Genomic DNA, 21,642 nt, shown 5'->3' on the forward strand with positions numbered 1-21,642 from the left:
GTTTTCAATAGAGTCGTTATTGACAGACATAATGTTTGGTAACCAAAGAAAATCAGCCAAAAATAGCCATAACTTGCTTTATTTAGCATTCATTAATTGTTGCGATAATTAATTAATCTGTTTTTTTATCTCAAAAAAATTGGCCTACTTTGTGTAACCTTTTATCCAAGGGAATGATATATTTTATAGCTTCTTGTACTTAGTTAAACTCTTCATATTATATTCCCGAGAGAGAGAGGCATCAAATCCCTTGTGAAACTAAAAGGCTAGAAAGGAATAATAACTATAATTTTTTAGAAAATATAAATTACAAGTTAAGCCCTTCATTTACCACAAACACATCCATGCAATTTATCTGTACCATTAAGTGCCAACCTTCTATTTAAACAGAGTAGGCATGGCTGCTTCAGTAGAACTACTTTAAAAGGTGGATCTCACATCCTCATAGCACTTGAATCTTTGTCACTTTTCAGTTTTCATCATTATTCTTCCTTCATATCCTGTTCTCCTTTTTTAAGTACTTTCATTTTCATACTCAGCATCTTAAACTTGATCTTTTTCCTTCTTTATTCTCTACAATTTCACATACAATGGATCTCTTAGCCTTATAGCATTCCATTTGAACCATTGATCAGGTGTCTGAATCTCCATAATGAAACTTACGATTGGAAAACACTGTGCAATGGGTTACATTTGTTTGAGCCATTTCTTTCTGTTTCTGGCCATAATTGGCACTGATTTTGTTTCAAGTATGGCCAATAATGAAACAGATTCCTATTGGCTTCTCAGAATAAAATCAGAACTTGTTGATCCATTAGGAGCTTTGAGCAACTGGTCTCCAACAACTCACATGTGCAACTGGAATGGTCTAACATGTTCACTTGATCAAGAACATGTTATAGGTCTGAACCTTTCTGGTTCAGGAATATCAGGTTCCATCTCAGTTGAGTTTGACCACCTCTCACATCTTCAAACACTTGACTTGTCTTCAAATTCACTTACTGGCTCCATCCCTTCAAAGCTTTTTAAGCTTCAAAATCTAACAACACTTCTCCTATACTCAAATTCTCTCTCTGGGAACATTCCTTTAGAGATAGGTAATTTGAAGAACTTGCAAGTTCTTAGAATAGGTGACAACATGTTGGAAGGTGAAATTGCATCTAGTATTGTTAACCTAACAAAGTTGACAGTGTTGGGATTAGGCTACTGCAACTTCAATGGCAGCATACCATTCAGGATCGGTGAATTGAAGAATCTGGTTTCTCTTGATTTGCAAAGTAACAGCTTTAGTGGCACCATACCTGAAGATATTCAAGGCTGCGAAATGCTTGAAACCTTTGCAGCATCAAACAACATGCTTGATGGGAACATTCCCTCCTCTATAGGCTCTCTTAAATCATTGAAAATTTTGAATCTTGCCAACAATACTCTCTCTGGATCAATTCCTAAAACCCTGAGTCATCTTTCCAACTTGACATACCTGAATTTGCTTGGAAACAAACTCAATGGAGAAATCCCTTCTGAGCTCAACAGTCTAACCCAGCTGCAGACATTAGACTTGTCCGAAAACAACCTTTCAGGACCAATACCACTCCTCAATACCAAATTACAGAATCTTGTGTCCCTGGTTCTGTCTGATAATGCTTTCACTGGTAGCATTCCAAGCAACTTCTGCCTCAAAGGTTCTTCAAAGCTTGAGCAGCTTTTCTTGTCTCAAAACATGCTGTATGGAAAATTCCCCTTGGAGCTACTCGACTGTTCCTCAATCCAACAGTTGGATCTTTCTGACAATAGCTTTGAAGGAGAGCTTCCATCCTACCTTGACATGCTGCAGAACCTCACTGATCTTGTGCTCAACAACAACAGCTTTGTTGGATCCTTACCTCCGGAAATCGGAAATATTACTAGCTTGGAAGGCCTTTTCCTGTTTGGTAACTCTTTCACAGGTACAATCCCAGTGGAGGTCGGAAGGCTTCATAGATTGAACACCATTTACCTCTATGATAACCAGATGTCTGGAACCATACCGAGAGAGTTAACAAACTGCACAAGCTTAAGGGAAATCGACTTCTTTGGAAACCACTTTACCGGGCCGATTCCAGAAACTATAGGCAAGCTTAAGGACTTGGTTGTTCTTCATCTGAGGCAGAATGACTTGTCTGGTCCAATCCCTCCGAGCATGGGGTACTGTAAGAGTCTTCAGATATTAGCATTAGCAGATAACAGCCTGTCTGGTTCGATACCACCCACATTCGGTTATCTTTCAGAACTCTTCAAAATTACCCTTTACAACAACTCCTTTGAAGGACCTCTCCCTCCTTCACTTCTTGCTCTCAAGAACCTCAAAATCATAAATTTTTCCCACAACAGGTTCAGTGGAAGTTTCTCTCCTCTCACTGGCTCAAATTCTCTAACTATACTGGACTTGACTAACAACAGCTTCTCAGGTCCCATCCCTTCTACATTGGGCAATTCCCTAAGCCTCAGCCGTCTCCGGCTCGCATACAATAATCTCACCGGAGCCATTCCTTCGGAGTTTTTCTACCTTACTGAGCTTAACTTCCTCGATTTGTCATTCAACAACTTAACAGGAGATGTGTTACCTCAACTCTCGAACTCTCACAAAATCCAACACATGCTCCTGAGTAATAACAGGTTCACTGGCCAACTACCCCCATGGTTGGCAATCTTACAAACACTTGGTGAGCTAGATCTCTCATACAACAACTTCAATGGCAGGGTGCTTTCTGAGCTTGGTAAATGCTCAAATTTGCTTAAACTCTCTCTGCATCACAACAATCTCTCAGGGGATATCCCACAAGAGATTGGAAATCTCACTTGCCTCAATGTTCTAAACTTACAAAGCAATAGTCTCTCCGGCCGCATCCCCTCAATGATTCGGCAATGCAGCAAGCTTTATGAGCTCAGGCTCTCAGAGAATTTCTTGACAGGTTCCATACCAGAAGAGCTAGGGGATCTTGCTGAATTGCAAGTGATCTTAGACTTGAGTAAAAATCGCTTCACCGGTGAGATTCCATCTTCACTTGGAAACCTTATGAAGCTAGAAAGACTAAATCTTTCTTTCAATCAGCTACAAGGCAAGGTTCCTTCATCACTGGGAAAACTCACAAGCCTCCATGTAGTGAATCTTTCTAGCAACAATCTTGAAGGCCAGATTCCCTCAACATTTTCGGGGTTCCCAAGAAGCTCATTCCTCAAAAATGAAGGCTTGTGTGGCCCACCATTGGTACCATGCTCCACATCACAGGGGAAAATGCAAATGCAGCTATCAAATATGCAAGTGGCGGCAATCATAGTAGCAACTGTTTTCACTTCCACAGTGATATGTTTGGTTATGATTTACATCATGTTGAGGATATGGTGCAATTGGAGGAAAGTTTCCATTTCAAGTTCAGATGGTGGCATTGCTGCAAAATGTGCTAATAACAATAATAAAACAGGGAATGGTGAGTATTGGAACATGAACATGAACTCTTCCTCCTTTGGGTTGATTCCTTCACCAGATAAGAAGAATAATTCAATGGCAACAACAACAGCAGCTATATGCTTCTTTGATATCAAAAAGGAAGGTGTGGATAATACAAACATATAAACTATTAAGTTTTTTTTTTTTTTTTTTTTTCTCTTTTCCCACAAAGTTTGTGTTTTTAAACATTTTAGTTAGCGGGAACAGTACTGGTACATCATCAAACGCTGACTTCAAGCTCAAACACACTAGTGAAAAATTGTGTGATACGGCATTGTTTATACGTATTCATTTGTGATTCCAAATTTGTGTCTTCTCTATCATTTTCCCACGACATAGTTCCTAAATATAATAATGTTCAATATATTAAACTGTTTTTGGTAAAAATAAATTATAAACTTTAGCTGAGGTTTTGTTAACTTTTTTCTTTGTTATACAAAAATGTAAGTCCTTATATTTTAGTTCCCCATAGATATTGTTTTTAATACTTGAATATTTATGATAATTTAATTTTAGGAAACTCAAACTAAAATTTTAAAAAGGTTAAACAAAACTAACATTTTCTTGGATATATAATAAATTTCCACCAAATCAACATGATACCATTACACCAATAAGATGAATAACAAATTAGCAATAATAGTTGCCGACAACTTGATTTAGCAGTATTAAATAAGTGTCAAAAGCTTGTTTAAAAAACTGTGATATCAATTTCAATATTTTAAAGACCAAAGAAATACTCCATCAAATAATAACATGGCAAGTTTTCGATCAGAAAACGAAGCATGCAAAGAAATTAAGAACATAACTGTTACCCAAATCAAGATCTTGGAATTCGGATGAGAAAACCAAACATTTTTTCTAGAGATGAGAAAGCCATGTGCATTTAGTACAAACCGTTTCACATGATCCAACAAAACCATAAGAATGTAACTTGTAAGGATCCAAAGGAATCCTTTTAGGGGGAGTGGTAGAGAAGCTCAACTCTATCCTCCTTTATAGAATAAAATTTCTATAGTAGAATTGGCATTAATTACTTAAAGCTCACAGTATCATATATCTACAAAAAGCTAGATATTAGGATGTATCTTACTTTCATATAATTACAGGTAAAAATAGTTATCTATATAGACTGGGCTAAACTCTCACATAACTTTCACTATATATTATATTCTCTTGCGAGAGCTATATTGGAGCCAAAAAAATCTGCACATGACCATGTTTATATTTTCACATGAAGAATCCATCCCCATATCATACAACATCATTTAAAACTAGAGAACCTTCCACCAAAAAACAAATTCTGGAGAAACAAAGCTAGCCTGCAAGAGGTGTACCATCTATAATACATGTTAGCATCAGGTCCTGGTAGTGCACTTGAGACAAAAGGCTATTATACTCAATCTTAGCGTCTTGAATTTTGCTTCTAAGCTCTGTCACCTGTAAAATCATGATTCCTCTTGAATGGTCAAAATTGAAAAGGTCAAACAACAAGATTTTCATTCTATGGAAGGTTCTAAATTTAACAGATTCCAAATAAATGCACAAACTGAAAAAAATTGGCTAGATTTCAATCCTCTCGTGAGCTTTCTGTACAACTGGGTTAGAGAGACATTGACAACAACCGACTGAGTGGGGCAATTGTGTATAGATAGACATTAACACAAAAAACATATGAACGGTAAAACTACGGGGCCATCTCTAGAAACTTTGGATCCCTACGGGCTACGGCTACACTGTTTTGTCTCTATTTTGTGGTGATGGTTATGTGAAACTAAGATGTAAATTCAGCAACGTCCTTTGATAAATATGAAAAAGAGGGAAGAAAACTGAAAGGGAGTTTTCTGATTGTATCCCAGTACCCTTGACAACTGGGTAAGAATTAATTACCTTGTGGCAAAGTTCTTCATTTGTCTTTTCAAATTCCAAACACCTGCAGGGGAAGGGGGAATAAAGAGAATGAGTCTTTGCATCATAGAGCTGCCATGCTATATTTTAGATGCCAAGGCAAGAACAATGGGTGTTGCTCAATTCCAGATAAGGTAAGAATTGTAAATATGGTATGTAGCAACAAGATTTAAGCCAATCCCAGTAATTGTATAACTGCCTTCCAAGTAATCAAGTGCTGGCAATGACTATGTAAGTAAAATTTTTTTATTCACCTTGCATGGAGTTCTGTGTTCACTTGTATCAAGTGTATAGTGCCTTGGTCTTCCTCCTGGTCTTCAGAACATGCAGTAGTCTACACAAAAAGCAAGGGTGGAAGAACCATTAAAACAAATTTCAATGATTTACAATGCCAGAGCATGAAATCTAAGGAAATCAAGTGGAATAAAAGGAGAAATGACAGTAGTTCTCCAAATAATAATAATAATAAGGGACAAGATAAAAAAGACTAGAATATAAAGACTCTTTGTTTGAGTAGTATTAATTGTAATTAGAATAATAACTTGGAAGATGTTTGGATAAAAAAGTTTCCTAAAACAACATGCATGAATATTAACAAACCAAAGTCAAAACATTACAATCAACATTCTAATGCAGACCTGTATATTCTCATCATTGCAACCAACACTTGTTGAGAAATCCTGTTCCCTTGTTTGCTTTTTCATCTTATGAAGGTCCATAGATCCATGTCTCTCTTTCCTCTTAGTAGGAGATACTTGAACCACAATGAGAAATCATCAGTTTGGATAATAGTGGTGAAGCTAGCAACGGGAAATCTTGTTTCTAAAATAAGCAGTTACCTTGCTCAAACGTGCTATGTGGATAGGTACTTTTGTTCAATGCAACCGGTATTTCAAAGCCAGGTGGTTTTGGCGGCAAAGTATCAATGGGGACCTGAGACTTAGGCCTCTTTTTCTGATACCCAAGTAGTTGACAATGAGAATCCCTACAAAATTTTATAAGTATCCAGGCATGACAAATATTAATGTATAACAATTGTTAATTCAACAATCCTCGAGTGCATAATCGGGAGTATGGATTATACATCCAACAACGAAACGAAAATTCAGACTTGACTGCATGATCGACTATAGAGATTATTTTTGTAACTATATTAGGATAAAAGCACACCAAGTTTGGTACAATATTGTATAAAATGTTACATTATAATAAATGGTTATCTTCACACTATCACTAATAATTCTAATCTAACTTGAGCAACTATGTAACTAAAAGTAAAAGTACAATTGATTTGAGAGAATACCATTGAACTAGAACTTTATTATTTTAGAGCTAACTACTAAAAGCTCTGTTAATTATTTTAAATTATAAATTATATTAAATATTATATATGATTTATTTTAATATAGTTAATATCCTTTTAACTAATTTAATGAAATTTAAAAGTTGAACAATATATGATCCTCTATTTCTGTTGGTTTGATAGTTTTGCACTTTTCATTATACTATATAATAAAGAAAACTATTCTAAACTATTCAATATTAAGTTTAACAATACACCAAATCAAACACAACCTCACTATCATGTTGAATTCACTTCCAAAAGGAAGAAAGAAATGAGAGAAAAGACATTGAAAAATATGAAAAATATCAATTTTCATAAAATAATGAGAAATGAAGTAATAAAATAGATACATAAAAATCAATTTGAAGATACCATCATGGATATGATGTAAGATATATTGAAGATATTTTTTGTTAATGGATATCAAGAAATTACTAACACTTCATTTCTAAGAGTAGAATATACAACCAGGAGTATATTATTTCAGCAACCCATGCTGTCAAATGACCACTAACAGAAAAATACCATACCAGTACTCCCACGTCATTTCCTTCAAGCGATGTTCAAGCTTTGCAAACAAGGAAGTCCTCTCAAAATCTTGCTTATTATGAGTAGGCTGAATAAAATCTGCTTTCAGGACACCTGGCACAAGAGTAACATAGTCAGGCACCTATCCACCACAAGTCGATTACATCTCTAACAAATAATTATCAGGTGAACACAAGTGTAACATCTTCGATTACATACTCAAATAAAGTAAACTGTAAAAGCACAATGAATTCGGTCTACTATCATTGTGATATTGACTTGCATTCCTTTTTATATAAGTTAATGCAATTGAACTTGTTAAACATGTGCTCCCACAATAACATATTTATCTCTCATATAAAGAGAATAAAAATATTCTCAAGTTATTTTCTGCTTACCGACAACTCCTCTGCCTCTACTTCTCAGATAGCTCACAACCTGCCAATAAGGCTGTAAATAGAAAAGTTAGAGCTTATATTTTAAGTGTAGGAACAACAGAGAAAGATAAACAAATAAATGAAGATACCTTACCTTTGAAAACTAGTAATATCTATTTGATAGCAGGGATGCCAATTTTCTAAGATGCATACGAAGACTTCCATTTTTGTTATTATATAGTACCATTGTGTTGGACAATCTAATACATGTGAATTTGCACTACTAAGCTAGGCTTACTACACATTTTAATAATACAAACTTCACATGATGCCAGTAAAGAAGGGGGGATTTCTTTGTTAACTTAACCTGATCATGCTATACTTTCCTAGCTTAATTTACAGTTCCTTCGTCAAATATCAACTAATTGACGCACCGATGAACCCTCATAATTTGTAGCAAAATTTCGTATAAGGACTTTGAGATGACAAGGTTATCAATTTTATTAGAATAGGCATGATTTATTTATAGACTATGGTTTTCGAATAAGATTGTGTTCATGGCCTTCCTTTCTTTGCAACACATGGCTTCCATACTGCAGTCTTCCCAAAGATAAATAGCCCAAATTAATTCCCAATAAATTTTTAGTTAAATACTTTAGTCTTCAACAAATTTTAAATACCAAATCAATCCCAAACCTTTTATTTTGTTTGGCAAATCAGTCTTGTGTCAAATCTTGCCCCAACCTTCTATTTTGTTTGGCAAATCAGTCTTACGTCAAATCTTGCTAAAAAAAAGTTAGACAAACCAGTCTCCATTGTTATTTAAAAAGGACATGAAAGTCTCTGAGAATTCTTAAAATTTTCAAATCACTTCTTTCACGTAAACGAGCAATCTAATGTGGAACTAATTTTGTAATAAAACTTTTAAGGATTGGTTTGGTAACTAAAACTTGTAGGGACTAAAGTATCTGACAAAAAATACTCCTTAGGAACTAATCTGGGATATTACTCCATGACAAAAATAAGCTCCTCTGTTCATGTCAGTTTCCTTCCTTTGACCATTATTTTATAGAGCATATCATTTCCTCTAGTTTCCATGCAACCCTTGAAGAACAACCACTGATACCATGCCTTAATCCATTAAGCAGGATCAACTACATGAACAACATAATTGTACTCTTCCAAACCAAAATATCAAAATAGATGTACTTATAATAGTTTTGCTCATTGTTCTACTTACACATCCATTTGATCAGCTTTTCTTATTAGGATCTCAGTTGAGTTATAATTACCAGGATCAGCCGATTTTTGTGATATATATTGAAGCCATGGACATTGACTTCAGGAGCTTCCTTAACAAATCCAATTGTTGTCACAACTGCAGACTGCAGTTAATCCAAAAGGGGAAATATTATTAGCTTATTGAAATTCCACAGAAGAAACTCACTACCCTGAAGTTTGAAAGATTAATTGCCAATATCACAACGACCATATATGCATATCTAGCATATAAAGAATCGACTCTCCTAAAGGAAAAAGCTGTTAGGTGAAGGATCATGGTAAGAATCCAAGATAATTTTTCCATTGAGACAATATAGTTAAAAAGAAAATGAGAGAGAAGGAGGAGGAGGAGAAGGGGAAGCAGCCTTTCAAAAGTTAGACAAGAACCTCATCTGAACTATGTGGTTTATACAAGATAAATTCAGGATACTGAAGATCGTCTGCAATGTTATGTAGATCCACAACTTGCCCTCGCAATATAATTGTAAAGCTTTCTGGTAACCTCAAGTACAATATGGACAAGTAAACCTAAAGAACATCAGAAAAAAAAAAATCAGCCCTTCTTAAACCACTTGGATACAATTTACAAAATCAACCATACACGTAGAGAATATCGAAGCCGGTTAGCAGTGTGTTGCTCATTCAATGTCTCCCAGGAAGAAAGTGCATCAACCTCCTCCTTGATATCCCCAGCAATACAAATATCCTACATCCATAATATTAATATCAAAGTTCCATACAAGAAATTAAAGCATGATCGTTTGGGAAAAGCTAAAAAACCATAAAAACAAAAAATATCACCTCGGTATCAAAATCAAAATCTAATTCCAAATTGCCATCATCGTTGAACCACAAGTTGTAGATAATAATTTTAGTACCATGACATCCAATTTCGTCAAGCTGCCAAAAATAGAATTTCCAAAATAAATCACAATCCTTGAAGGAAATGTGCAATTAAACGATAAATTGGGAAAACCTACAAGAATATAATGTTATATTAGCAAGTAATAATTTCAAAAAGGTTGTTCATGTTTCAAATTCCTCATGTTGCCCCATCTTACAGATCCATTATCATCCATCAGTAGAATGATAATAATTATCAGGCCAATTAGAAAGCAAATGAAATCATGAAATCTATTGCAAGAATTTGTGACTTGATTATATGTCCAGGCACCTGAAATTCTTTAAGTGGAATAAAGGAGTCACCAGATAAACCAAAAAGGTTTCAGCCTTACTCAGGATATACTAGCATAAAAAAGGAACAAAATTTAAAAATAAAATTATCTAAATACACTGGTTTCATAAAAGTTATCAGACTGCCTGTATTATTCCACATGGGCAGTAGGTAAATTGCTACTATAATTAGTGTGCTTCTTCCTTCTAAGGGGGGAATTATCATTGGAAGTTGCATGTTAATGACTTTTTATTGTAATATCTGAGTTAATAGTCTCAAACTCTTATAGGACTAAATAATTGTTTCCTAACTCCTCTTAGAGGATATTGTTATGCATGCTGTTAAATAGAAGCAGAGGTTTATGAATTGTATCGATAAATTGGCCTGTACTGGCTATTAGGTTATTTGATGCATCAATCCTTTAGGTATGTCTTTCCACTTCCCTTATATCCTCCTTCCTTTGATTTTATCAACTTCTTCAATCAGCTTTCTTCGGAAAATATCATTAAAATTGCACCCTGTTAACATTAATTTTTTATTCTTTGTTCCTAAAGGCATCAACCCTGAACTCATATTTCATATGCTCGTAAAAGACAGTCCTGATTCCTGAACATTCAAGCACTAGAATGCAAACTGCAAATTGCAAAACCTTTTTACTATTTCTCAAACCCACCAATTTCTCTCTTGATATGCCCGAGAAAACAATGCTTATAATTGCAATGAAACTCTTTAGTCTCAGAGAATTTGTAACAGAAAGTGAAAACACTAAAAACAAAGTATAGACTGACCCGATCAACTAGACACCACAGCAATGCTAAACAATAAATTCCCTCCCATAAGAAAGAGCCTCTGGCTCTCCTCTTCAAAATTTGACTAGCACCTGCTACAATAGCTCAATCTATTGACAGCAAGACACCAATATGACAAAAGAAAAACTAAAGAATAAAAAAGATAAGCAGTTTCAGCAAAATCATGATCAACAGATAAATAAGAAACTAACTTGTTTCAAAAGTTCTATTTCTGATGTGAATGGAGACCAGCGCAACATTATGGACAAATTGGAAATAAAATGCTCTTGGTCATTTAATATTCCGAAGGATCCGCTTGATGTATTGATCTGATAATGCACCTGATATAGACGTGATCACTTGGTCAATAAAACACACACACACACACACAGATGAATAGCACCCCCGTACATTCAATCCATTAAAAAGATTATGAAAAATCTAATCATAGACCCATGAACCATATACCTACTAAGAACACACAAGATGAGATAGCTCCTCCCATTGTTGTTTCCACCAGCTGAATTCTCGTTTACTTTCCCATACAAATTGTGTATCTTTAAAGCATATTCTTTGTTGCACACTGTATTCCAATCAAACCTTATTTCCCATGAAAACGAATTAATCTTCTTCCCTTCAAGTCCATCAAGAATGAGTCTCGATTGTACCATGAATTCCACCTCCTCATTTGAGATCTCTAGCTCCTCAAGAACAACTTGTAGAAACTGCTCCAAGGTAGCATCAGTCAGTTCAATCATCATAAACTTCCAGCCCCACTCCCTTTCTCAAAATATCCACCAACCCCATACTTTCCATTACCAGGTAAATAGCATACACACACCCACCATCTTTTCTAACCAATTTTCCTTAGTTTTCTTTTTTCTTCCACCAAAACTCTGCTCCAATACTCCGCTGCCTCCCATACCCCCCCCCCCTCCTTGGTATTTTATTTGCAAATACAAGCTCATTTTGTGCTTTCCACACTGAGCATATTGTTGCAAAGAACAGTCCCATCAACGCATTTCTTTTCACCATTACCCTCTCCACCCCACACCACACCTCCAATGCCTCCTTTGTGTTTCTAGGCATCACCTACTCAACTCCCCCATTCTGATATCTCACCCACAAAATCACCATATAGAAATAAGTGCCCAACATCCTCAACCTCCATCCCACAAGAACCCTCCCCTTCATGAATGATATTAAGCCTCCTCAATCTTTCTTTCGTGTTCAAATTCTCCAACACCGCAGACAATACCATTAATTCCACATTTCTAGGAACTAAATCCGCACATACTAAGCCACAAAGATGGAGGATTAAGTGAAATTGAGAGATATAATGGAGTTAAGTTGAGAAAAGGCTATAATTTAAGGAGACAATATATAATTTACCCAAAAAGGATACATGATAATTGCTAATTCAAGTTCAACCAATCAGGATGAAGGACACCAGAACATAGCGATAGCTAGTTTTCTAGATAAATCCTCTAGACCCTCATATATACAGTTATCATTTCACTTCAAATAAATAAATCAGCATAAGTACTGTTTCAATCAATGAACCAAATAACCAAGAACCCTCCAAGTAGTAAAATTGGGACACATCACTTACCATGGGTACTACAATTCTGTCAAGCTGTGTTTGCATCATGTATGTATAAGACAGAAGCCCAATGCTTTGAGTCAGTATCCTGGTCAACATAAATTCAGTATTCTTGTGAAGCTATTGCCATCCTTTCACATGAATGAGCAAAGACAATAAGATATCAACAGACTGGGAAGGAAATAACCAATAAGATGATAAACATGTATATGCTTACATCCTCCATTGACAAAAAGTTAAAATTCCTAAGAGTAGACTAATAGTACTTTACTTATGTTCTAAATCACCTTATATTTCAGCATTTCTCCAATGCTATTAAAAGGAGAGAAAGAAAAGAAGAGGGGGGGGAGGGGGTAAGAAGAGAATCACTTTTTCAGACCCCTACCCGTTATTCAGATGGCGGCTGAAGACAATGACATCTGCACCCAGTCTCATGGTACCAGTCTTGAAGCCATTTCCATCTGTATGGCCAAATTGAAATATAAATAGAGAAGAGAATAGCAGAATCACCACAAAAATATTGCCATAGTCCATACACTGTCCGATTGCAAATTTTGACTTATCTGAAAATCCAAAACTCATGCAACGACGCATTGCTTCTGGATCCATTCCACCACCATCATCTGATTGCCAAGTGTGCACATAAAGAGCAAACAATTAGACTCCAAAAATATAAAAAGGAACTTCCTATAAGTCAACATACCTTGAATCAATAATGCTGGACTTTTATCCTTTGGGTTTGAAATTCTATCTACAATAACATAGGTAGCCCCATTTTGGATCTAGCATTTGAACAGAAGCCTATGATGTAAATAAAGAATAAGAAAATGAAATGCAAATATGCATAAAAGGAACAGAACAGCATATGAAATAGACAATAAGAAGTTCCAATAATCTATATAGTAACAATTTTAAAATAAAATATTGGTATAACTTGAATCTGACATCAAAGTGTAGTTAAAAATGTATGTACTAAATTTGATCCTATAGCATGAACGTCAAGAACCAACTATTGCACAACTGATGCATTAAAGGCACATAATGACTTTTATTATCAAGACCAAATGTTATCTGCTTAATTCAACCTCTATTTAGTGGACATCTGGTCTATGGTGTTATGAAATGTTGCTTAAATTTTTTCCCAAGTGAAAAGATTCTTACAGTTCTTAAATTTTTACAATTTTCCTCCACTGCTTAAATGGTCTATGGTGGTGTTAAAAACTGGCAAATCAAGACCCAAAAAGAAAACTAATTCTAGGGCAGGGAGAAAACAAAATGAGAAGAAAAAGCTATTCATAACCAGTAGCTTAGTTAGCCATACAAGGTCAAAGAAAATTATATAGCTTAAAACCCATTTAAGAATTCAGCTAATTTCATAGTTCATGCATTGAAAAATCACCTCATCAACTGCATTATCCAGAAGTTCAGCTATGGCTGCAAATGGAAAACAAAGGAAAAGACCAATTAAAAATAAAAAAAATTCATAAAGGGAAAGTTTACATGGATCATTTGAGCATACCACCAAATGCCCACTTATGTGAAGTTGCATTCGAATGAAGGAACAGAGGATGGACATTGAGATAGTTGCCTGCATCTACGATTCGACAAGAAAAAGGAGTAGCAACAAGGATTAAGTGAGCTAAAATCATGGAACCCATTAGAAAAACTACACTCTATCAATTTGGGAGGAATTATGTTTGATTACTTGAGACTCTGACTTTAGGAACAAGCCCATTATCATAATTTCCAGCTTTCCAAAAATGCCTACAAGGTAGTGCTGCACAAATTGGTGATGAATCAGAGAGGCCTGCGTCGTCACCAACGGGCAACAGACCTTGCTTCAAATCACCAGAACAACTATGACAAGAATTCGGACGGCTGGGGCTCATATTTTCTTCAGAATTTTGTATATTAGAATGGCTTCGAGATCTGTAATGTTTGGGTGTGTGGCCTCTGTTGGTCACATTCTGTTGCTTTGCACCACTCGCAATATCAGAATCAAAATGGAGAGCCCTGGAACCAGCTTCACCCCCTTCATCATCACTAGATAAATCCACAATTTCTGCAGTGTCCATCTTTAAGCTACTCTCCTCTATTTCTTCTAGAAATTCAACAGAAATAAAGCTAATTAGAATCTGATTGGTTTCAGTGTTGCATGTTTGCATTTCAGTTTCAATATATGTGTTTTGAGTCTTTTAGGAAGAAAAAGTATTAAATAGTAAAACAATCTTCGATATCTAGTTCAGATGCTTACATTCGTCGTAGTTTGATAAAGGATTCCATACTTCATACGCAGATATTCATTATTGAATAAATAATATAACAAACACATTATTGAATCTTGGAAAGGTTATAATGGCTAATTTTTTTTTTTTTTTGGAACTCGTTGTGTACTCACTAGCTTATCAATTCAATCTATACAGCAGTAAAATACTGATTATAAAACAATAATTTAAAAAAAAATCACCGTAACTTGAAAATGAAAAACTAGGTTCAGCAATGTTGCTTATTTTCTAAGATGGTTTGCACTTTGCAGTAGATGCATGCAAAAATAGGGCTCAAAATAGCAAAAATCGTGATCGGTGATGTAAAAGAGGAGAGAGTGTGAGAGTGTGAGAGATATGGGCCAAATGCGAATTCTTACTTCTTGTGTTGCTGCGTTGATGAAGTAGTACTGAAGTCAGAGTCTCAGGTAAGGTAGTATAAGACGGGTCTGGCTAAAATTAGCTCAAGCCTTTTGAGCTTATCGATGCACTATGAAATTTAAAACGTTGGATTAAATTAATAAACGATATAAGGCTCATTTTTTTTGATATTGAAAACCTGTGTGTGTTATGCTTTGTTATGGAAACTAGGGGTGCAATACAGGTATGTGGAACAGCTTTACGTCAATCTTAGAATAGAAAAATTGGACCGTCCGATTTCTTTGATATGAATTTTTGGTGTTATAAATCGGACGGTCCGAATTGTAGGGAGGGAGAATTTCGAATTTTGGACACTGAAATCGGACTGTCCGATTTCAGGGAATTTAAAAATTTTTTTTTTATCTTGCAAAATGCAAATCGGACCGTCCGAATTTAATATAATATGAATATTTCAACGGTCCAGATATAAATCGGGGGTACGATTACTTTTGTTTGTAAGTGTATACATATATCTGTGTGCCATTCGAGTTCCAAATCTCTTCTTTTCACTCGAGTTGTTCTTCTTCTTCCTGGAGCTGTTCTAGCTCTTTCTTTAGTTTTTAGGTGTATTTCCATTGTTTCAGTTGAGTGTAAAAAAATTGAGAGTGAAAAATTTATAGTAATATGAGTGAGAGATATGGATGATAGAGTCCTCTTAAAAGTATATTATTTTGGTCGGATTTTGTTAGAAACATCTGAAGGAGTGAAATTTGTCTGTGAAAATCCATTAGATATTGTTATTCCGTTCATAATCTCATTCGAGGAACTAAAAGGTGTGATTTGTGAGAAGATAGATTTAGCGGTGGCAAGAAAAATATCATGCATTTTATACAAGTATCCTATACCGGTATTTGGCGGATTCGTTCAATTTCAAACCAGATATGTAACTGATGAAGCGAGCATGCAAGAGATGTTTTCAGTGTATATGGAAAGTCGCGCTCAGATGCCGTTCATTGAGTTGTATATTGAGTTTGAGCAATCTGAGGCCGACCGAAATATCGAACGAGAAGATTACAATAGTGATAGTGAAGAAGAGTTTGAAAGCAATTACGAAGTTGTTGGTCAAGAGGGAGATGAAGTTCAAGGTGACGGCACTTGGGAGGCAAGTGTGACGGACGTGGCAAATGCGTTGGCGAACGACCATCCGTTTGAGGAACCATCTTTCATGCGAGCATTGGATTTGGAAGCCATGCATGCTCCGGAGTTTCCTGAATATATGAATGCAGGTACGTGATGTAAAATTGAGATAATTACTTGATGTAAAATTTATTTATGTTAGTATAACTGTATTGAGTAACGATTCTTTATGTTAATATTAAACCGTAGATTAACATGGTAGATATCGATTTGACATATGAAGATTAATTTATGTTAGATGAAATTTTTGGTATGATTGTGTTACAAGTTATATATAGATTTGACTTTTAATTTCAGTCGTGAAATATCTGTTTTTAATTATTTTAAGGTACAACTGTTTTTGTGGCATAAATTTCTATTGTCGCAGATGGTGAATTTGCTGTTGAAATGGAATTCAGTTTCAGGGAAGCTGTTATTATGGCGATGAAAGATTATACTATTCGAAGAGGTGTAGACTACAGAGTGTATGAGTCGGAGCCGCTAACCTTTTACGCCAAGTGTACGCAGTATGGATCAGGTTGTGATTGGCTTATCAGGGTTAGCATGATCAGCAGAAAGTACTGTTGGGTTATAAGGAGGTATAATGGTAGTCACACTTGTACTAGAGCAACGATATCACAGGATCATTCGAAGCTGGATTCGAACACTATTGCAGAAGCGATAAAGCCGTTGGTTGAGGCTGATCCCTCGATAAAGGTGAAATCAGTTATTGCGGAAGTGCAGTCAAAGTTCAATTACACCATCAGCTATCGGAAAGCATGGTTGGCTAAGCAAAAGGCAGTGAAAAAAATTTTTGGAGGTTGGGAAGCATCGTACAAAGCTTTGCCCATATGGTTTGAGGCAATGTGTCATAAGGAGCCATCAGCATTCGTCCACTTTGAGACTATGCCTGCATATCAAGGTGATGACTTGGTTACTGATATCCGAGTGTTGTCTCGAGTCTTTTGGAGTTACTATCCATGTATCAGAGCATTCAGATATTCTAAACCCGTTGTCCAGGTAGATGGTACACACTTGTACGGAAAGTATAAGGGTTGTTTGTTGGTTGCGGTTTCACAGGATGGTAACAACAATATTGTCCCAATTGCATTTGCTATTGTGGAGGGAGAGACTTCTGATGCATGGCACTTCTTTCTTAGCAACTTGCGACAACATGTGGTTACTCGAGATGGTGTGGGACTGATCTCTGACCGACACAAATCCATTAATGCAGCTGTGGCCCGCAATAATGGAGCTTGGTCGCCTCCTAGAGCCTTCCACATGTTTTGCATCAGGCATATAGAGTCGAATTTTTTAAGAAAGTTTAAGGCACCTTACTTGCAGAAACTTGTGGTCAATATAGGTAACACCTAGTAATTCGAAGTGCATAGTTAATAGAGTTATCTTCATGCAGTGATTCTTATCTATGTTTTTTCCTCTGTTTTTCTTATTTCACAGGATATTCGAGGACAGTCCGCGAGTACGAGTTGCGTTTCCAGCGTTTACGGGAACGGGGTGAGGCTTATACTAACTGGTTAAGCCGTATCCCCCGCGAACAGTATGCATTGGCGTTTGACGGTGGTTACAGATGGGGACACATGACCACGAATCTAGTGGAATGCATCAACTCAGTCTTGAAGGGTGCACGAAATCTCCCTATCACTGCACTTGTCAAGGCGACGTTCTACAGGCTTAATGAGTTGTTCACACGAAAACGAGCCGAGGCGGAGGCCCGGATTAATGCTGGACATGTTTTTTCTGAGATTGTGACCTCCAAATTGCATGCAAATCAACTTGCATCAGGAAACATCCAGGTGAGTTGCTTCGACAGACAGAATGAGGTCTTTGAGGTGCGTGAGATGCCAAGTGGAGTGGAGTATGCCGTCGACCTCCATCGACACTGATGTGACTGTGGTGAGTTCCAGGTGGACCGTATTCCTTGTCGACATGTGTTTGCCTGTTGTGCGAATCAACGGCTAGATTGGCAAGTGTATTTACATGACGTTTATAAGATGGACCAAATTCGACGTGTTTACCGAGCCAGGTTTAGGCCACTTGGGAATCCTACTACATGGCCTGCTTATAACGGGCCTCGATTCGTGCCAAATCCGTTCTTGCGACGGGTTGCCAAAAGTCGCCCAAGGATGACTCGTTTCTTGAACGAGATGGACACAAGAATGCTACGTGGTCCTAGGAGGTGTAGGCAATGTGGGGCCGAGGGCCACAGCCGTAGTAGATGTCGTCAAGCCGGAGGCAACAATGCTCAGTAGAGTTATGTATTTCACAATTTATCCTGCTTAAAGTATGACATTTGTGCTTGATATATGACATTTTGTCTTGCTTAATGTAGGCAACAATGCTTGATGGTTGTTATTGCTATTAAGTTGCATTAGTATTGTATTTGTAACAAACTTTTCACACTTTAAACTACGCTATGTACAAAATTTGGATAAAAAATTAATCACATTCATGTGCATTTCCAATCAAAATTCAAGGTTGCAACAACAACAATAATTGAAGGAAAAATTATTGATATATGACGATAGCAACCGATATAACTCCATGATATTTCCGCCTTTTTCAAACATAGTAATAATCGAAACAAGAACCTAAATGATAGTCATGAAAAGGTAGTTAACAACGACATAGAAAAGTTTACTCATACACATTGAACTTCTAAAAAACAACATCCACTACTTTCTCATGGACCACTTTACATCTTTCACAAACTTCTTGCATTTCTTGGCGGCCTTCTTGAACACAGATGGGGTGAATCGATTAGCACTATGATGAGGCGGATCAACCCTCATATTGTAGGCTTTGCCTATCTCAGCTGGAGTCCGTGGCTCACCTGTATATACAGTAATTTAATAACTCATCCAATGGTGAATATAAAAATATTAATTAACAGCACCATCTAACATTGAATTTAATAATACTAATGAATAGCACCATCCAAATATGAATCTAAGAATATAAATGAGTAGCACCATCGAACCTGAATTCCATTATAATACTAATAAACAGCACCAACGAAACATGAATCTAATAATAGAAATGAGTAGCACCATCAAACATGAATACCATTATAATACTAATGAACAGCACCATCCAAACATGAATCTATCACAATAGTTACGAACCTAACCTCAATCAACATCAAATGCTAATATGAACCTACCATAACTAGTGAAACAACAAAAGAGTTAACTCTTACTCAAGCCTGCATCATAAGCATGACCAGGGTCATCGTCTCCGGATTTGTCATCATCCTCATCCATATCATCATCCTCGGACTCATCGTCCTCCGGCTCGTCTACTAGATAGTCATCAACCGCTTGCTCAGTTGCTGTAGGGTTCTCCTCAATTAGACCCATTGAAACACGTCGTGGGTCTTGGCTGATAAGAATTCCTCGACTACCTTCACTCCTACTAGAGTCTCCAGATACTATCCCTCCAGAAGTTACTGAGGGGGTGCGGCACGGAAACCTCGCATCCAAGGAATACCTACCCGCCATAATATCAGGCTGATGGCTAGTATGTGACCGGGTAGAATCTGCAGCCATGAACCCAAGTAATTGGCTAAATGAAGCCCCCTCTCCTGTGTCAAACTGTGAAGAACCCCAGTACTGCTGATGTAAAGGCATAGACGGGGTAAACAATGTCTGAGGTACATATGGATTCGAGGACTGTGGTTGTTCTTCTGGAGGTTGAGGTTGGGGTGGTGGTGACTGTGGCTCATCATTCTCCTGCTCTTCGGGGTCATTCTCCTGCTCTTGGGGGTCATCCTCCCTAACTGGATTACCATCATCATTTTCTTGCACCACAAGATCCGACAAGTTCAGGTGGTTCCCATATTTTTTACGGTACCAATCCATGTAAATCTCTAATGCATGATGTGGAGCCACTGGATTATCAGTAAGAATGTGATTATACCTATTGGTCCACTGCATCACCCAAAATGAATGAGTCGGGGCTGTGGTCCAGTCAAGATTCTTAGGACCAGTAAGGACCTCCCCGTGTGCCGGTTCCAAACTCCGTTCCTGGTGAGGGACTACCTGAATGAAACCGAACTGTCGCGTAATCCGATCGGTTGAATGCCACTCAATGCATTCAAATGATACTAATGGCACCGTAGCGCTCCACACAACTGAGTCCATGTAGATTTCTGGAGGAATTGTGTCGGGCTCAATGCGATCAACGGCATAGGCCTGCCACACAAACTGCACACAACAAAAGAAACAACTGATTACTAAACATCCAACAGTTACACTATAATTTCATACATATACTCCTTTATTCAAAACAAACATGGCCTTCCTGAAGATCATCAAATGCCTTCCTAAAGTGAGCAAGACTAAGATATCTATAGCATCCACCTCCACGGTCCCAGTTACGCCACCTAATATAATTTATCTCATTAACACAGTACTATGCTAACTATGAATATACGATGTAAGTCAATAATGTTACCTGTTTGCAAGTGGAAAACTGTGGGGCTCCCTAGGAACCGGCGCAAGATGTGGTAGACGGAGCCAAGCCCAAGCTAGCAACAGTGTTAGCGGACTGATGAGCGGATATTTTATACGCTTTTTGGGGATAATTTCATATAGTTTTGAGTATGTTTTAGTTAGTTCTTAGTCTATTTTCATTAGTTTTTAGGAAAAATTCATATTTCTGGACTTTACTATGAGTTGTGTGTTTTTCTGTAATTTCAGGTATTTTTCTGGCTGAAATTGAAGGAGCTGAGCAAAAATCTGATTCAGGCTGAAAAAGGACTGCTGATGCTGTTGGATTCTGACCTCCCTGCACTCAAAGTGGATTTTCTGGAGCTACAGAACTCAAAATGGCATGCTTCCAATTGCGTTGGAAAGTAGACATCCAGGGCTTTCCAGAAATATATAATAGTCCATACTTTTCACAAGGATAAACGACGTAAACTGGCGTTCAACGCCAGTTCTCTGCCCAATTCTGGCGTCCAGCGCCAGAAAAGGATCAAAAGCTGGAGTTGAACGCCCAAACTGGCATAAAAACTGGCGTTCAACTCCACAAATGGCCTCTGCACGTGAATTGCTTAAGTCTCAGCCCAGCACACACCAAGTGGGCCCCAGAAGTGGATCTCTGCATCATCCATCATAGTCCACTCATATTTTGTAACCCTAGGCTACTAGTTTAGTATTTAAACAACTTTTAGAGACTTATTTTGTATCTCATGACATTTTAGATCTAAACTTTGTATTCTCTGACGGCATGAGTCTCTAAACCCCATTGTTGGGGGTGAGGAGCTCTGCTGTGTCTCGATGAATTAATGCAAGTATTTCTGTTTTCCATTCAAACACGCTTGTTCCTAT

The 21,642-nt window shown here is 37.0% G+C and overlaps 2 protein-coding genes across 10 annotated transcripts; one reads left to right on the plus strand and one right to left on the minus strand.

The window, feature by feature from the left end:
• The first annotated feature begins 370 nt into the window (after positions 1-370).
• LOC107632094 (uncharacterized) lies at positions 371-3,811 on the plus strand. Its single transcript, XM_016335740.3, has one exon. It carries the CDS (start codon positions 653-655, stop codon positions 3,611-3,613), a length of 2,961 nt encoding a protein of 986 aa, XP_016191226.1. The 5' UTR covers positions 371-652; the 3' UTR covers positions 3,614-3,811.
• A 671-nt stretch (positions 3,812-4,482) lies between these two features.
• Positions 4,483-15,254, minus strand: LOC107632101 (protein MICRORCHIDIA 6). 9 transcript variants are annotated; one of them, XM_016335767.3, is made up of 20 exons: positions 15,136-15,254; positions 14,197-14,592; positions 14,011-14,085; positions 13,891-13,925; positions 13,195-13,273; positions 13,028-13,114; positions 12,877-12,952; positions 12,501-12,579; positions 11,101-11,229; positions 9,728-9,826; positions 9,528-9,632; positions 9,314-9,454; positions 8,938-9,030; positions 7,667-7,718; positions 7,271-7,382; positions 6,235-6,380; positions 6,034-6,149; positions 5,650-5,729; positions 5,378-5,420; positions 4,483-4,927 (listed from the first exon to the last, which is right to left on the minus strand). In XM_016335767.3, the coding sequence occupies exons 2-20, from the start codon at positions 14,564-14,566 to the stop codon at positions 4,805-4,807; spliced, it is 2,040 nt and encodes a 679-aa protein (XP_016191253.1). In that variant the 5' UTR covers positions 14,567-14,592; positions 15,136-15,254; the 3' UTR covers positions 4,483-4,804. The 9 variants fall into 9 exon arrangements, 8 of the variants coding, with proteins under 8 accessions (XP_016191253.1, XP_088357726.1, XP_016191236.1 ...); XM_088501600.1 differs by lacking the exon at positions 15,136-15,254 and adding an exon at positions 14,746-15,128; XM_016335750.3 differs by having other exon boundaries at positions 12,877-13,114.
• Between the last annotated feature and the right edge of the window lie 6,388 nt (positions 15,255-21,642).

The sequence above is a fragment of the Arachis ipaensis genome, chromosome B1 (genome assembly GCF_059453495.1).
Source record: "Arachis ipaensis isolate K30076 ecotype BB chromosome B1, ASM5945349v1, whole genome shotgun sequence".
In the NCBI taxonomy this organism is placed as follows: Eukaryota; Viridiplantae; Streptophyta; class Magnoliopsida; order Fabales; family Fabaceae; genus Arachis; species Arachis ipaensis.

Bases quoted from the DNA above. Each gene is read 5' to 3' on its own strand.
- LOC107632094 (XM_016335740.3), top strand. From the start codon at position 653: ATGAAACTTACGATTGGAAAACACTGTGCAATGGGTTACATTTGTTTG.
- LOC107632101 (XM_088501596.1), bottom strand. From the start codon at position 14,656: ATGCAAACATGCAACACTGAAACCAATCAGATTCTAATTAGCTTTATT. The intron at 13,274-13,890 runs GTGATTTTTCAA...TTCAAATGCTAG, and splicing joins TGGATAATGCAGTTGATGAG to ATCCAAAATGGGGCTACCTA. The intron at 6,150-6,234 runs GTAACTGCTTAT...TTGTGGTTCAAG, and splicing joins ACATAGCACGTTTGAGCAAG to TATCTCCTACTAAGAGGAAA.